The 17,250-nt window shown below is 46.3% G+C and overlaps 1 protein-coding gene across 5 annotated transcripts in view; it reads right to left on the bottom strand.

Moving 5' to 3' along the window:
* Positions 1-712: 712 nt before the first annotated feature.
* The window catches only part of AKAP10 (A-kinase anchoring protein 10), a 60,884-nt gene continuing 44,346 nt past the window's right edge, over positions 713-17,250 (bottom strand). For 3 of the 5 annotated variants that reach the window (XM_024752163.1, XM_024752193.1, XM_024752201.1), the window contains 4 exons: positions 16,852-16,934; positions 12,094-12,146; positions 11,384-11,479; positions 713-1,190 (listed from right to left, as the gene is read on the bottom strand). In XM_024752163.1, coding sequence (XP_024607931.1) covers positions 1,125-1,190; positions 11,384-11,479; positions 12,094-12,146; positions 16,852-16,934 — 298 coding nt within the window. In that variant the 3' untranslated portion in view covers positions 713-1,124. Of the gene's footprint in view, positions 1,191-6,350; positions 8,048-11,383; positions 11,480-12,093; positions 12,147-16,851; positions 16,935-17,250 lie in introns of those variants that run through there. The other 2 variants (XM_024752174.1, XM_024752183.1) reach the window with 2 other exon arrangements.

The raw sequence follows: 17,250 nt of genomic DNA, 5'->3' as shown, positions 1-17,250 counted from the left end.
TTCCCTGGGAAAAGCTCGCGCACATTGGGTGGGGCAGACAGGGCCAGGACCCAGCCGCGATGAGGCCGAGTTGGATGCTGTGTGAGGATGTGCTTGGGGGACTCAGGGGGACCGGACATCAGGGAGGGTCTTGGAGGAGGGGGAGGAGTGAGTCTTCGAAGGGGAAGGGCTTCCTGAGGCAGAGTGTAGGGGGGAAGTCTGCAGAACCCCACAGGGGAAGAGTGTGGGGAGGCGGAGCTAAGGGTCTAGGGTTCCAAGGTCTTGGAGGCTGGGTCAGCCAGGGCGTTCAGTGCTAAATAAGGAATTTGGATTTTATTCAGCAGACCACAGGGAGGTAATGAATGATATAAGTGATTCCATATTTAAGGCAAGCCCCAATTTTCCTAAAGAAAAGAAAAAAAAAAAAAAAAAAAAGGAGGGTATCGTGCTTCCCTGGTGGTGCAGTGGTTGGGAGTCCGCCTGCAGATGCAGGGGACACAGGTTCGTGCCCCGGTCCGGGAAGATCCCACATGCCGCGGAGCGGCTGGGCCCGTGAGCCATGGCCGCTGAGCCTGCGCATCCGGAGCCTGTGCTCCGCAACAGGAGAGGCCACAACAGTGAGAGGCCTGCGTACCGCAAAAAAAAAAAAAAAAAAAAGTAAGGTATCAATCTGAGTTTAAAGTTTTTGGAATGTTGACAAAATAGTCAGATGTCTAGTTATAATATCTAATTTATTTAGTTACACATGCATATTTAAAATAACATTATATACAAGAATACATCAGTACAAAATATTGCTTTTTTTCCCCATCTCCCATTTCAAGTAACAATGTTATTCACACTATATGTGCATCTGGGACACCAAAGTCTTCATCACGATAGAGCTACGGTTTCTCGAAGTGTTTCTCCTTGTATCTAAGTTGTCTGCGATGCATGAGACACGTGTCCCACACTGGTACTGGGAAGACTAACCCAAGTCCCACATCAGCACGGTCCTCCCCAACCCCCGCTTGTCATCCTTATAACAAAACTACTCACTTATTGCTTTTGAACTTGCTCTCTGACGCTGGTTTACAAAGCCCAACTCTAGTAACAGTGAGGGGAAAACCCCTGGGATCACTCGCAAGCTTCTTCTCACTCCTCTTTCAACCCATTCCAATAGGAGGCATCTGTAACCCTGCAAAACTTGCATGGCTTGAGGTTGCCGGGGGCTGAAATGTGAGGGGAAACCAGAGGTAGAGCAGTTAGTTGCAGGAGATGACAGTCTGGCCACGGGTGTGACTGGAGAGCCCCAGGCGGGGTTGCCATCATGGACAGTGCAGTTTGCTGGGGTAGGGGTGAGAAAGGGATGAAAGCTCCGAAGAGCCAGAGTGGGCCGGGCAGGATCCCGCAGGGGCTTCCCGGGACTGACCCACCCCCGTGTCCCCCACCTCTTGTCTGATGAAAAGCTTTAGCCTCCTAGGCCTTCCCCGAGGTCCAAAGAGCAGATTTAATCAGAGAAGTGAGAAAATGCAAAACCAAAAGGAAACAGTCAAACAGAACAAAATAATAATAGTTTAGCCATAGAACAAAGCCAAAAGACCTTTAGTTCCTCAAGGGCTATAGGTAACATCCTGAGCCGTATCCTTGAGCTGTTTTGCAGATACTGAAACCCCCACCAGGTGGAAGAAGTTAGCTGCATGCTGACCACCAGCACGCAGGCCCCAGACAGGTTGGAACCGGAAGGCCGATGACTGAGATTCTTGAGCCACCACCCCGTTACCACGCCTCCAGCCAACCAGACTCGTGCACAAGCTTATCACACACCCCTTGACCTTTTCCCTCACCCCGTCTTTAAAACCCTTCCCTGAAAGCCCTGTGTCTTTAGAGGAAGAGCTGCCCATTCTTTGCTTGGGGTTCTACAGTAAATGCTGCACTTTCCTTCACCCTGTGTCAGTGGCTTGGCCATGCTGTGCGCGGGCGAGTGGACCCGAGCTGGGTAAGAAGATAAGAGGACAGCCTCCTCAGGCAGTAACGGAGGATGTGGAGTGCAGACATGGCAGGGCTGGGCCAGCAGTGGGCAGTCATGGGCGATGCTGATGTGGAGTCCTGGTCCATTTCGGGGAGGGGAGGGGAGGGTACGGTCTTGAGGGAACAAACAGTGGGCATGTTCCAGGGCAAGACTGCGATCAGGAGTCCATGAACCTCGGGTCCACCTAGGCTGCCCCCAGCAGGTCACTCACCCCAGCAGTGCGTCAGGGTTTGTTTCCTAGGCAGCAAGGAGGGTGGGCAGTGTCTGCTCTGGGGACACGCCCACAGCTGGCCCCCAGGAAGCGTGTGCTGAAGGGAGAAGACAGAGGAAGGGGAACAAGGCACCCGAGCCCTGCGGGAGGGACCTGAAAAGAGGCAGCAATGGAGAGGGGGCAGGAGAGGCCTGGTCAGGGCCTCAGGGGCAGGTGGCATCGAGGACCTGGGGGACAAGCTGGAAGGAAGTGGACCAGGCAGGATTTGTGCAAAAGCTTCCACCGGGACCCTGGTGTGACCCACCAGCCCGGACTCAGCCCTGAAGGGAGGACACATGCACTGTCCCCAGCAAATGCACTGGGGCTGAGGCTGGTCTGGGCCTCTTCCAAGCCGCACCCCCGGGGGAGACACCTGCCTGGACGGCCTCAGACCTGCCCAGGCAATGAGACAGCGGGTTGGTGTCTGGGTCCCCTCGGCTTTGACAAATACCTGAATACTGATAAAGGATTTATCTTGAGTGAATGAGTAATAGATCTCAAATTACACTTCTGTGGTCCAATAAAAGGGAATGAAAACATGTGTTTCCCAATTTACAGGAGAGGTTCTAAGGCCGTGATTCTCCAAAGTGTGGTCTTGCGAGCAGCAGCAGCTGGGGATTTGCTGAAATCCACATTCTCAGGCTCCACCCTGGACCTACCAACCCAGAAACTGTGGGCAGGGGGGAGGGGTGGAGGCCCAGCAATCCATTTTAACATGTTCTGCGGGGGATCCTGATGCACACCCAAGTGTTAAGAACCGCTGCTTTAAGCTAATGGAATGTTTTTAATGGCTGCCTGGACTTGATTCCCCTGGAGAATTCCTTTGCCTCCAGAGCCTCAGTCTCCTCATTTACAACGAGGGAAAAGTACACACTTAGAAGATTGTCACACGGGTTACCTGAGAGAGAGGCCGGCACACGGCAAGTACACAAGTGCTGGTTATTCTCGTGAAAGGAGAACTCGGGAGGGGCTGATCACCTCTTGGCATCAGCTCAGTAGGGAGCTGGGTTTTCCAAGCTTGGGGTTTTTATATCACCTGCGTGTAATAACTCTACATTGGTCCCCTTGTTTCTAGCTTCTAAGGCTCCACATTTCCCGGAGCTCTACAGAGAGCCCCACGGGGCTGTGGCTACTCCTAGGCCCACCCGAATCAGAGAGCAGCCTGAAGGGCCCGGGGTCAAGGTGCCCACCCCTCGCTGTCAGCCAGGTGACGGCGAGGAAATGGAGCCGCACAGCCACCGGCCCTCTGGGGACACGTGGAAGGGCGCGGGCAAGAGGTCACGAAACCTGGTGACCTCTGCCAGGAAGGGCTTTGGGAGGGTGTTAAATCACTGGCTCGAATGGCTGTCTTGGGGCTTCCCTGGTGGCGCAGTGGTTGAGAATCCGCCTGCCGATGCAGGGGACACGGGTTCGTGCCCCGGTCCGGGAAGATCCCACGTGCCACAGAGCGGCTGGGCCCGTGAGCCATGGCCGCTGAGCCTGCGCGTCCGGAGCCTGTGCTCCGCAACGGGAGAGGCCACAGCAGTGAGAGGCCCGCGTACTGCAAAAAAAAAAATTAAAAAAATAAAAATAAAAACAAAGGGCTGTCTTGAGTGAAAAATACCAGCACCCACTTCAGATGAAGCTCCAACCTCTACCTCCTCGGTAGAATGGAAGCTCCAGGGGGCCCAGAGGTTTTTTTTTTACCCCTTCCTGCGTCCCTGCACCATCAACACTTTGTAGGTGAACACCTGCTAACCCGGCAGCTCTCTCATTAGAAAGAACAAAGGGCCCTTTGCCAAGATGGGGAGCTCTGCTTGGTCTGGAGGCCCAGCTCGGGCCGTTCCATGAGGTGCCCGCAGGAGGGGTTCTTACCGGGATGGAGGTGGAGGCCGGCGTGGGATCATTTCGGGCTAAGCCTGGCGGCTATTCAAGATCGGGGAGTCAGGCGTCCGAGGAAACGCCACTGTCACAACCCTCACTTGCTCCTTGGCAAATGGCAGCTGCCTTTGGCTGAATGGAAGCCACTCTATCCGGGCACCTGCCCGCCCACCGCCGACGGGGTCCAGCCACCCCTGCCTGGGCTCACGAGTGCTCCCTCGGGGGCAGCTGAGGAGCAGCCCCGTGGGGGCCCCATCGTGCCCGGGCAGTGCGCCAGCCAGAGCAGGCAGCGTGGAGGGACCAGACGAGGAAACACCCGTTGGCATGAACCACGAAGTGGGAAGAGCTCCAACTCCGACTGACAGGCAGCAGACGGGCTTTCCTCCGTGGTCACGAACGCCCTCCAGGCTTTTGCTGGCCCTTTCCACCCAGCCCCCCGAGTCCGCGTAGGACCCCACTTCCTACTCTTGAGCCCAAGCAGAGGCCTCCGCGGCGCCCCAGGGCTCATCTGCAGAGGCCCCGCACAGCAGCTGCCCTGGTGGGTCTTTGAAGCTGTGACCTTGAAGGTCCTGCTGGAACTTACTCCTGCTTCCGGCCCCAGCCAAAGGCCAGACGCCCTGCCTAGTACGTAGAAATGGTCAGCACTTACAAAGTTTGTGATAATCACTGCCCTCCCTCATTTGAAGTTTTTACCACTCATTAACAGAAATGCCCTTCTATTTCTGGGTTTTACTGTAGGTGCTGAAAGTGGGAATGGTGTTTATCCTTCAGAAGGAAGTTGGGAAGCGTGCAAAGGCCCTGGTCCAGAAGGTGACCATCCGACAAAAGGTCAAAGACCTGCCCTTTTCCCAGGCCTGAGTAACTGCCCCCTGGAAAAATGAGGGAGTGTCTTTTAGTTCCGTGAGTTTAGGATTCCATTTTGAGAGAATACACAAAATGACCAAGGAAGGTTTACTGGAGAAAAATTCTCCAGAATTCACCAGTATTTTGCAAACATGCTGAGCACACGCGATCATTAGTGATTACATCAATCTGGTAGTACTGTAGTCAAGGTCCTTTTGGTTGTGCAAAGGAAAAACTCCCTTGAGACTGACTTTTAAAAAGCCGAAGTGCATCCTAAGGATACCCGAGGAACTGATGGAGTCCACGGCAAGGATGCAGGACTAGAGCCAGAAACCGTCACCGCCTCCAGGCCACAAGGCAGCTGCTCTCACCCACTTGCTCTCGTGTCTGTCGTTTCTGCTTGTACAGATCTCTGCTCGTCCACGTGGCACCGGCTCAGGGGTCCTGACTTGCAAGTGCCCCATACGTGCTATCACCCCAGACAGGGACTGGGATGCCTCCTGCCCTTTGCAAAATTCTTTGGATAAAGAATGTTCTTGGGCCTGTTTGGATCGGGAGAAGATCAACCCTGGTCTGATCAACTGGTGTGCGGGGGAGGGGAGGGACGAGGTCCTTGTGTACAAAAGGCCCCACAGCACGGTACAGAGAGAGGCGCCCGCCGCTTCAGCAGTGCTTAGCTATCAGTACTTAAAACAAAGACGTCTGTACTTTTCTATTCAGAGCGACCTTCCCCTCCAAATGCTTACTGAACTAGCCAAAGCTTCAGAAACGTAAATGACTGGCATTTTACAAACTTGTACTGAAGCTGAAACCCAAGCAGAAAAGGTTACAAAAAGTTGCTCCCTGTTTTACTGCCCTTCACTGGGCTAGGTTGGTACTTGTTTTTTTAATTTTCATCACATCTTACATGAGTGATGAAGACACGCCCAGTTACAAAAGGTACCCCTTTTCACTGACATTTTTTTTTTTTTTAACAATATGCATTGATGTCAACATCGTGATAAAGCCGGATGTTCAGCTGATTCACTGCACCTATAAAAACCCTGCCAGGGAATCCTATTTTGTGGGCACACCACACAGAGCCTGGCACTCGAGGTCAGATGATTCCAATCCTAATCTGAAGATAAGCGCAAGGAGCTCCGTGACAGCATATGTCTCGTCTGGCTACCAGTTTCAGGCCACACTTTGCTTCTGTGTCCTACAGTGGGCGGGGCAGAAAAAGTAACTCAGTCTCAAACTTGCTATTCTTTTCCTTTTAAGAACCTTACAACTACCAACATCTCTGGCTCCGAAGCACACAATGCACACAAAGACATGACTGGACAGTATCTTAACTGAAAGCACTAGCTTAAATAGCCTAGAGTCTTACGGAAAATGTTATTTCAAACCATGCAGAGGCAGCAAGAGTCACCCAAAACCACAGTTTATTCTATGACCTTTATATTGCTTTTCTGTTATTTAAAGGTTGAAGCAAAGTGAAGTGGATGGAAATATTCTGTTAAAAGAACAAAGTGAGTCAATCACAGCATATGCATCTAATAACACCTCAGGTCTATGCCATACGCTCCAAACACAAGGCTGAGTCCAGGAGTGGCTCATGTTCTGGGTTCTTGTAAAGCAAATGGAAATATTGGGAAGAATCAACACATCTCAACAGAGGAGCCATAAATGCCCTGAAAGCAGAAAGTTGACACAATTTTAAATATAATTCATATATATATATTTTAAAATCAAACACAATTAAATAGAATATGGTTTAAGTACATGAATACTTCACTTTAGAAGAATAACAGAGGTGGTACATAGTACCAAAAACTCATACACAGCCTTTCTGCTTCTTCTGTCGATGAAACAGTGCATGTCTATACAACCAAATATTGCAGTGGAATAAATTCTCTGTTCATTCAAGACTTTCTCAAGGACAGAGGTGATAATTATATATTCATATGTGTATATATGTATTTTTTGCAAAGTCTGAGCAAAAGCAGTAACACCTAAGAGAATGTTCTTTCCCTCCAACAGTCCGTGTGGCGAGGCAGCACTGGCACCGCCTGCATGGAGTGTGCTGGCCGACAGGCGGCCCCGCCCATGGCAGCGAGGTCCAGACCCTGAAGCTGACCAAGTGGAAGTGCAGGGAGGGGCCTCTCGTTACCCCACAGACAGAAGAAAAAGGCCACAACCTGCACATTTCCCAGCTCAGAGCAAAGAAGAGGAGAGAGTCAGAACTGAGTGCCTCTCTGTCCCCACACCTGCCCGCCCACCTTCTTTAAAAACTCTACAATCTGGGAATAAACATTTTGTTCAAGGAACCACAGGGGAAAACTGGAGTGATGGCTGTTGCACATCCCTTTCCACAAGTACTCTGAGGGGAGGTGACGTCACCGGAGCCCAGAATCTCGGAGGAGCAAGTCCTACCACTTGCAGTGCAGAGGCTCGCCCTTCCGGCAGCGGGGGAGCTGGTTTTAAGAGTACTGCGTCTCAGGAGCAATTAAAACGTGAAAACCACACACTGTCACCAAAGGTGAGGACAACGTCACCAAGACTTGACTCACGGCCCGTTAGCTTCCTTCCAAATTAACGCCTCTGTGCAGACCCCGCTCCCCGGAAGAAAAGCCACCTGCTGGCACCACACTGTCTGGCTCCTGAGGGGCCGACTCACCTGCCTGTTCAGGAGACCAAGTGAGGCCCCTCTGGTACCCGCTGTCTGATGCTGTTGGGGTGGGTCGCCGCCAAGGGAGGTGCATCAAATACCGGCTCTACGCCTCTGCGTCTCCCATGGCGTGTGGCCCCTGCCTATCCCAGTGGAGTAACACTCTTCCACACGTGGGTTATTGCCATTGGAAAGCTAGTAATTCTCTAGTAATGTAAACACCACCACTCTGTCTCTAGACCTTCACTGTGCGATCATCACGTGCAGGCGTGTCTACGCGACACCCTGCCGACGGTGGAAGTCTAGGATTGTCTGCCATTCTGTCTTGGGAACAACAGTGAGAAGAAATACAGTGCTCTGTTTTCACTGGCTGTGGGGAAGAATCCAACCAAAGGAAAAAAGTGCTCCTATTTTCCAAAAGCAGATTTCCTTTATCTCAGGTCTTGAGTCATAGCTGATGAAAGAAAGGAAAAGAAAAAGGTAAGGTACATTTCTACAACCAGCGACACATTACCACCACAGATTAAGGAAGAAGGGCACCAACACTTACACTTGGTGAGCGCCTACTACATACCAGCGCTCATGACAGCCAGGACCTGACTACAATCACGGGAGGTAAAAAGCCCTAATTATCTTCATTTACAGCTGAGTGAATGGAAGCCTAAGGCGGTCAAGCAACCCACCTGAAGGTTATATAATGAGGACTGGCACCCAGACTTGCTTTTATCTTTCCGTTTTGGCAACAGATATTAGAACGAAACACCTACTTCTTGACAGATAATTCTGCTTCTAGGAATTCACTCTAAAGCATACTCATAAGAGAGGGCAAAGACTTACATACACATTCATCAAAGTATTGTTTGTAACAGGGAATGATCCCAAATGACCTAAGTGACCGTCCACAGGGGATTCATTAGATGAAGACAGAGCCATAATATGGAATGCGCCAAAGCCTTTAGAAAGAAAACAGAGAGCTTTGTTCTTCTGGCCTCCTAAGACCAAGCTTCTGAGGCTGAGTCCTCTTTTTCACTGCACTGGGGAGGAAACAAACATCACAGAAGACATGGTCCCTGCTATTTGTGAGATGGGACATAAACACATGAAACAATTCAGTAATGCTGTGAGGTCATTTACATTAAATGCCCAAGTGCTTTCTATAGACAAATGTAGAGTAGGTGATTCAAAGCAGAGAGGTATCCACAGCGGTTAAAGAGGGGTTGGGTACTCCTTTGTGGGTGCAGGACTTCTCACATTCACACATTCATGGAATGAGAATTACAGGGGATCTTAGATTTTCTTGTCCAGCTTCTCTGATCTACTGATAAGGAAATGAAGGGACCGGAGAAAATTAGCTTGCAGAAGGTCACACATACTGAAAATGGACGGAACGAGGCCTGCCGGCCTACTGCTTTTCCATACCAATACACTGCTGATTCCTAAAGGACAGGCAGGACAATCATCTTGGCCAGCCAAAGAGAAGGTCTAGCAAGGTTAAAAGCAAAATTATCTGTGTATCTTAGAAATGAAAAGCATACGGTAATAAAATCTGAACACACAACTCCAATGAAAAGCCTTAAGTTTAAACATCTGCTTTCCAAAACGGTTTCTAAAGAACATTTCATAGTTAAACATTTGATCATCAACATGACAATGGGGAATCACAAAAATAACTACCTTGCACTTCTTTATACACCTTTACCATGTTATTTGCTATTCTGGGTTTGACTGAGCCAGTGAATATAGGCAAAAATTATCACCCTTACATAGAAAAGAGGATGGAGTCTGCAAAAGTAAACAGAGTTTTGGTATGAATCAGCTCAGTGAGAAGTTCAAAATTAAACCAAGCTCTGGTAATAACAGAGTAAGAAGCTGGCTACAAAGTTAGCAAGGAAAGGTGATGCTGGACCCAAATCTAAGTTCACGCCTCCATCTGAACATAGGTAACTAACATAGTGTTCCTAACTCCTGATCAAGTAGACAGAAGAGTTTAACACCTTCACAAAGAGTCTGAGCAGAGGTTCTCCTATCACATGAAGTCTTTGTGAGTCAACTCAAGTTACAGAAAGCAAAGGTGGTGGAGGAACTGGGAGTCTTTGCCTGAAGAGATAACTGGGGGTGCTAAGTGGCTGCCTCCAATTTGCTGGGTTATTTGTGTGGCTCTTGTGGGCACAGCTGGTGAAGCCACAGAAAAACAGAGTATTCAGTTGGGGGCAAGTCAGAATTTCCTAATGATCACTGTTGTGGATCTCCAGGTAAAGATGGCAGATTGATCACATCCATTCAATTCACTCCTTCCTAAAGTAGTACTTAAAAAAATAACCCAGAGAGTCCGCCTGCTGATGCAGGGGACACGGGTTCGTGCCCTGGTCCGGGAGGATCCCACATGCCACGGAGCGGCTGGACCCGTGAGCCATGGCCGCTGGACCTGCGAGCCATGGCCGCTGGACCTGCGCGTCTGGAGCCTGGGCTCCGCAACGGGAGAGGCCACAGCAGTGAGAGGCCCGCGTACCGCAAAAAAAAACAAACAAAAAACCAAACAAAAAAACCAAAGTCACATGAAAGGGAAAAGTGAGAGAAGAGGCAACAACAAAATGGAAGAGTGTAAATGACTTAGTAGATCCAAAAAAAAAAGTAATCGATATTCACCTTTATCTTTATTACTTCCTTCTTTCTGCTTTCTTTGGGTTTCATTTACTCATTTTCTAGTTTCTTAAGATAGAAGACTGTGACTTTTCCTCTTTTCTAATATAAATACTTAATGCTATAAATTTACCTGTAAGAACTGCTTTAGCAGTATCCCACAAATATAGTTGTCCCTTAGTAATGGTGGGGGATTGGTTCCAGGACCCCTGCAGATACCGAAATCCGAGAATGCTCAAGTGCCTTACATAAAATGGCACAGTGTTTGCATATAACCTACACACATCATCCTGTGTATCTGAAATCACCTCTAGCTTACTTATAATACCTAATTCAATGCAAACGCTATGTAAATAGTTGCCAGGCCATGGCAAATTCAAGTTCTGCTTTTTGGAACTTTATGGAAATTTTTTTTTTTAATATATTTTTGATTCGTGGCTGGTTGAATCCATGGATGTGAAACCTTCAGATGTGGAGCCCACGAATAGGGAGGGCAGATTCTACTATGTTGTGTTTTCAGTCCAAAATATTTTCTAATATTCCTTTTGATTTCTTCTTTGACTAATGGGTTACTCAGAAGTATGTTAATTTCAAAATATTTGGGGATTTTCCACATATCTTTCTTTCTCTTTTATTTTTTTCTGGCTGTGCCACACAACTTGTGAGATCCTAGCTCCCCAACCAGGGACTGAACCCAGGCCCTCAGCAGTGAAAGCCCAGAATCCTAACCACAGGACAGCCAGGGAATTCCCTCCATATATCTTTCTGTTACTGATTTCTTGTTTAATTCCTTTATGGTCAGAGAAGAAACTGTATGCTTTCAATCCTTTAAAATTCATTGAAAGCTTACAGTTTGTCCTCCCTACACTTTGGAAACTGCTTCCAGGAAGTGAACTAGGGATCATCTCAATGTTACCTTCCTTTCAAGGATCAAAGTCCTCTACTGCGTGTTGTCTAATATCTGGAAATAGCTGTTTCATTTAGTTTGTCAGTTTTCTAGTTGTTTATAATGAGAGGGCAATTCCTATAGCAGTTAACCCTTCAACGGCAGAAGCAGAAGCTCCCTTATGCCCTTTTAAATTTGTGTGTCTCTGGGATCTAATTCTCTCCAGTTTTACACACGCTAGATCAGAACACAAGTCATCCTTACCTTTGTGGACTTCTCCAACGGCTGATCACACTGTGCCTGCTGCATAACATCACTGACTATCATTTTAGCAATCTTCCAAGCTAGCTCTTCCTGGGCCTATAAAAGGAATTAAACTGTTGATAATGGTTATTCACTAGCAGAATAAGCAAACATTCTTCATGTTCTAAACACACCTGTATATGCATATCATTTCTACTTATTTGGGAAGAAGCACGTCCCCATGTATGAAAGGACCCGGGCCACCCTCTGGTTGTGATATATTAACATGCTCTTCACTGTCTATCCGACATCATGACTATTTTCATGTTAGGTGGTCAGAACATCTTTCTTTTTCCACTCTCATCTTTCAGTGTACTTAACTATTCAAAAAGCAAGCCTCTCTTCTGAAAGTGTAACAGACAGTGAGGAAGGAAACACTGAGCTTTTGTTTCTGCACTGTTACTGGTGCCTCTGCTGATTAATGGAACCTTGACTGCTTGGATATTTTTCACTGGCCAGAGTCTCTGGACTGAGGACACCTCCACTGCCTCTACTAGGCAACTGTGAGATGCCAGGGAGGGCCCACACCTTCTTGTTACCTCCTAGATAAGGAAGCAGGATGTACCATGCTGCTTAAGCAAGGGAACTAAGGAAAGAGAAACCTCGAAACCTTGCTTAGAGTAAGTGTCCCTTATAAACAGGAATCTGCTGACACTAAAAGCAGAATTTACCTCATCAGTATTTCCTTGCACCCATTTCTTCATAGCTTGAGAGAACATGGATCCTAGTAAACAAAGCCAAAGTTGAATGTAGACCTCATGCATAATTTTACATTAAAAAATGCTCTTATATAAACATCTATTTCCCAGCTTTTAAAAGATATTCTTTTTTTAAAGATGTATCTTTTTTAAAAGATACTATTTTGGGGGTACAACCTCACCCCCAAATTAAGGAATATTACCATGAATAAAAACTGATTACATTGGCTCCATAGCAGGGTGTTTAACTTGCAAATATTATGGTTTGAAAAACTTTGAAAAGCTGTTTTAGAGCTCTAGATGTTTCTTCTATTCTCCTCACTTGATGAAAGGAACTATCATGTAGTGTTACATCTGCAGTAAACATTCAAAGATCAAATGAAACCATGGCGAGGCTCTGGTCTTGAGATAAGAATCTAGCAGTGCGTCAGGAGATGTCATGTACATCAATCTTTTGCATCAGCTCCTACAAAAGGGCTTCCAGCGCAGATTGTGCTGCTACATGCTGGATCTCTGGCCTGTGTAAATTTGCTGGGTAAGATCAGAGTTTTAAACAGCCATGCTCTGTCCAGGCCATAATACACCTCAACTTCCCAGGAGAGACACAAGTCTATCTACATCTGTACTCTAGATGCTGAGGAGTCACCAAGGACGTAGGCTAGCCTCTATTTCCAGGTATAAAATACACAGCTTATCCTTTCATTAATACATAGGCTCACATCCTAACTTTGCCTTAAACTAAGTGGTTGGCAGATTATTTCTTAGGCAAGATCCTGATTAGTTCAATGACTGGGATACGCTATAGTAAACTGTAGCATTCATGAAAAAAAACAAAACCTGGATCCTTTCCCCTTAATATATTTTTATTTTATTTATTTTTTAAAACAATGGCTTTCTTTTTTTTAAAAATTATTATTACAAATTTATTATCTATTTATTTTTGGCTGTGTTGGGTCTTCGTTGCTGTGCACGGGCTTTCTCTAGTTGCATCGAGCTGGGGCTACTCTTAATTGCGGCATGTGGGCTTCTCATTGTGGTAGCTTCTCTTGCTGCGGAGCACGGGCTGTAGGCGTGCGGGCTTCAGTAGTTGCAGCATGTGGGCTCAGCAGTTGTGGCTCGCAGGCTCTAGAGCGCAGGCTCAGCAGCTGTGGCACACGGGCTCAGGTGCTCCGCGGCATGTGGGATCTTCCCGGACCAGGGCTCGAACCCGTGTCCCCTGCCTTGGCAGGTGGATTCTTAACCACTGAGCCACCAGGGAAACCCAATGTTTTGTATTATTAGCTAAAAGTCTGAACACTGATCTAGTTAAATTTTATAGCCAAGCAGAGCCAGCAGGGCCACAACATTACATACTCTGCCTATAGTCTCACCCCTGCCGCAATGCTCTGTCCTCGGGCTCCCCTGCAGTCACCCTGTTGGCAGCGTACTTGTGAACACTTCCTCCTCTTCTAATGCCCTCTAATGTCTTTGACTCCTGTGCATCCCTGCCCCCTTTAACAAGGAGCTTCATCAGGATTCCATTCCGTTCAGCACTTTCTCTCTGGGGCATCTCATCCCCTCCTGTGGCTTTAACTTCCTTCAAAATGCAAATAACTCAAAAACTTGTCATTGGGTGTCAAACCGATACTTACAAATTGTCCTAAGGCACCTCAAACAGAACATGTTCCGAGTTGAGCTCTTCTATCTCCCACGTACTCTTTTTCTTGTAGCCTCTATCTCAGAAATTAATTTAATCCTCTATTAAAAATTAACATCATAATGCTTCGTCTAGAGAACCGATATTAGAAAACTCATCTGCTTTCCTCATCTGCTCTCCGTATGAAATCTGTCACCAAATTCACCTTGGATGTAGTCTCCTGAATTCCTCCTTGGAACTCTTATAAATCTGACCTTCTAGTTCCTGCTACCACTACCTATCCTCGGGTCCTCTTTTTCTTCTATCTACATTACTAGCAAATTATACTACCTGACTACTACCTGAATCTCTGATACCAGTCTCTCCCCAAGTCCAATTCATTCGCAGACTACAGCCAGAAACAAGCATCTCACTGCACTCTGCTTAGAAATCTCTGGTGCTCAACAGACAGTACCGCAGGCTTCTTAGCATGACATGCGCGGGCTTTCACAGCGTACACGCGGCTCTATCTCCCACCACTGCACCGGTGCATGGGGAGACTGCCACTGCAGGGACTACCTTCTCACAACATCCTCTACCATTCCTTCTTGTTACACTTTCTCCTAGATGATGTGAAGGTAACCTTTAAAATTACCTTGCTTGCCCTGAAAGCAAAGTTCTCACATTCTCAGAAGCTTCTGAGATACACCCGCCCCAAAACATAGCCCTTTCTTCTGTGCTCTACTATCAGAGCTTTAAAATCCAAAATGAAACTACAGGTTGGTAAATGACAAACATTCTTTGCAGCTGCCCTCAGCAAGGAGATGAAGGGGGACGAAGCAGAGCTGAACTGCAAACAAACGTGGTATTCTGAACCAAAGCTCAAGGCTGTGCTCTATCTGCTCTGTGATCCGTAACGAGTTACCATTTCCCTGATCCTCAACTTCTTCACCTGTAGAACAAGGAGGCGGTACCCACAAATGCATCATCTACGATTCGAATGAGCCAGGGCTTAGTCCCCCGTCCTGCTCAGGTGTCTACTCAAAATGCTACTTCCTCAGTTAGACCTTTCCTGACAACCACTTCTAAGACAGCACTACCCACCACTCTTCCAGTCCCTCACTTTGCTTATATGTCTGTGTATAAACACAGACAGACACACACACACACCGTATTTATCTGTTTACTGCCCCTCCACTATAACGTTAGTTCCATGAGGGCAGGAATCTTATTTTCTTCCCAGTATTTAGAGCAGTAGATGCATACAGTAGGCACTCAAATGTTAGAATGAATGAACAAATGAATAATATGAAGAGACTGAATGAATAGAATAAGCAGAGACAGTGATTTGCGGAAGTTTTTTGTACATCTTACCTTCATCTTTACTCATATATCTTTAATATATCTTAATTCATATAATACAAAAACAAACTGCAAACACCCAACACTTATTCTCTGGAGCAGCAGCACCTCATGAGCTGTCAAAGGAATAAGACCAGCTTCAGAAAAAAAACCCAAACAGCTCAGAGACTCTATTATTACTGGAGACCCCATTACCGTCTCTGACAGAAGCTACCTGATGACAGTGGAGGCCTTCCTGACCGATACCTCCAGAGGTTGTCCAGCACTTTCTCTACACCTAGGCTACCACTGATCTCTTCCTAGTATTCAACTTCTACCCAATAAAAGACACTACTGGACTGTAAGTTTCTTAACAACAGGCTCTGTATCTTCTAACTGCCCCGTGAGTCTGAGTGCACGGAGGCACTCAATAATTATTTACAGAATGAGCTGTGCAGACTTCCTTCGGTCTTTACACTTTCCCAACTGTGTACCTCAGACTTCTCTGGCTAAATAGGAAATAAAATCAATTTTTTGGATAAACTAATAAAGACAAATAGGTTAACAGGCCCTTTCTTTGTTTAAATTATTTCAACAATTGTTGCACTTTTTGTTTACTCTGTTAATTTATATCTGACCCCAAAGTACATTATTCATAACATAAAAGTGGTATAGGGCTTCCCTGGTGGTGCAGTGGTTAAGAATCTGCCAATGTGGGAGACACGGGTTCGAGCCCTGGCCCGGGAAGATCCCACATGCCACGGAGCAACTAAGCCCATGAGCCACAACTGCTGAACCTGCGCTCTAGAGCCCATGAGCCACTACTACTGAAGCCCACATGCCATAACTACTGAAGCCTGTGCGCCTAGAGCCCGTGCTCCACAACAAGAGAAGCCACCACAATGAGAAGTCCACGCACCACAACAAAGAGTAGCCCCCGCTAGCTGCAACTAGAGAAAGCCCGCGTGGCAACCAAGACCCAACACAGCCAAAAATAAACAAACAAACAAAATCTAAAGTTAGTAACTATTAAAAAAAAATGTGGTGCAAATCATTACCTAAACAATTCGTGTATTAAAAAATAAGATAAACAGAATAGAAATGCAGTTCGATTCAATAGGAAGACTGCCAATAGCTCTTAATTTTAAACACACTTATCAAAATGGAACATTTTCTTCTAACAAAAGTTAGGATCTTTTACTCAAGATAATACTGTCAATCCAATCACACTGAAAATATTCTAGATATTATCGAATGGACCCACAGTGGTTTCCTAAATCTTCCTGTGTAAACCAACTGTTTGGAAGCTGAGCTCAGTCACAAAGAGTATGTCTGTGTTTAACTCTTGGAATTAACCAAGCACTCTTTTGCTGATTAAACAAAGGATTTCAATTTCAACCTATTAATATTTTCCACATATATTTCATAATAACTTTCAGCAATTTAGAGGAGATTTAGTAAAATAAAGGGTATCAAGATAAGCCTCAAGTCCAACCTGTATTGGGTATTTTGCCTTTAAATCAAAGGTGAAGAGTATCTTTTCATGTAGATGCACCTTCTGTAACGGTAAAGCAAGTTCAGTAACTTCTGATTCAGAGAGAGACAGTACTGAGACCTGATTACACGAAGCCCTTGCACTCGCTCGTGACTATAAACACAAGGTCAAGAGATGGCAGTTATTTGGCAAAATAGTTTAACTCTTCAACGATCCTTTACTTACAGTCAGTAACTAATGTGAGTAAAGGCTTGATACAATGTATAAAAACACCACAAACCTTTCGATTTCTTTACATCAGGTTCAGGCTCAGATTCTCGGATGAACTGCCCCAAGTCACTAACTCTTCCAAATGTCATCTTCCTAAATAAGTATGAAAAGAACATACTTTCTAAAAATCAATTTAAAATTAAAAAAAAATTTTTTAAGCATCTTTTCTAGATCTAGAAAGCTAGAAATACAATTTATATCTACCCCATGTTATTCTAAGTGGGGCTAATTTCAAAAAGAACTGTCCCCACAGAAAGCAATCTTTAATTCAATGCAATTCCATTCAAAATCCTCAAAAAGTTTATGAAACATGAGTTAACAGATAATTCACAGTTCTAAAATTCATACAGAAAAGGCACAAGCATAGCCAAGATAATTTCGTAAAAGAAACAAAAAGGTAAGACTTGTC

This window comes from Neophocaena asiaeorientalis, unplaced genomic scaffold (assembly GCF_003031525.2).
Source record: "Neophocaena asiaeorientalis asiaeorientalis breed wild unplaced genomic scaffold, Neophocaena_asiaeorientalis_V1.1 scaffold540, whole genome shotgun sequence".
Lineage (NCBI taxonomy): Eukaryota > Metazoa > Chordata > Mammalia > Artiodactyla > Phocoenidae > Neophocaena > Neophocaena asiaeorientalis.
This window is presented reverse-complemented; position numbering and strand designations above follow the sequence as displayed.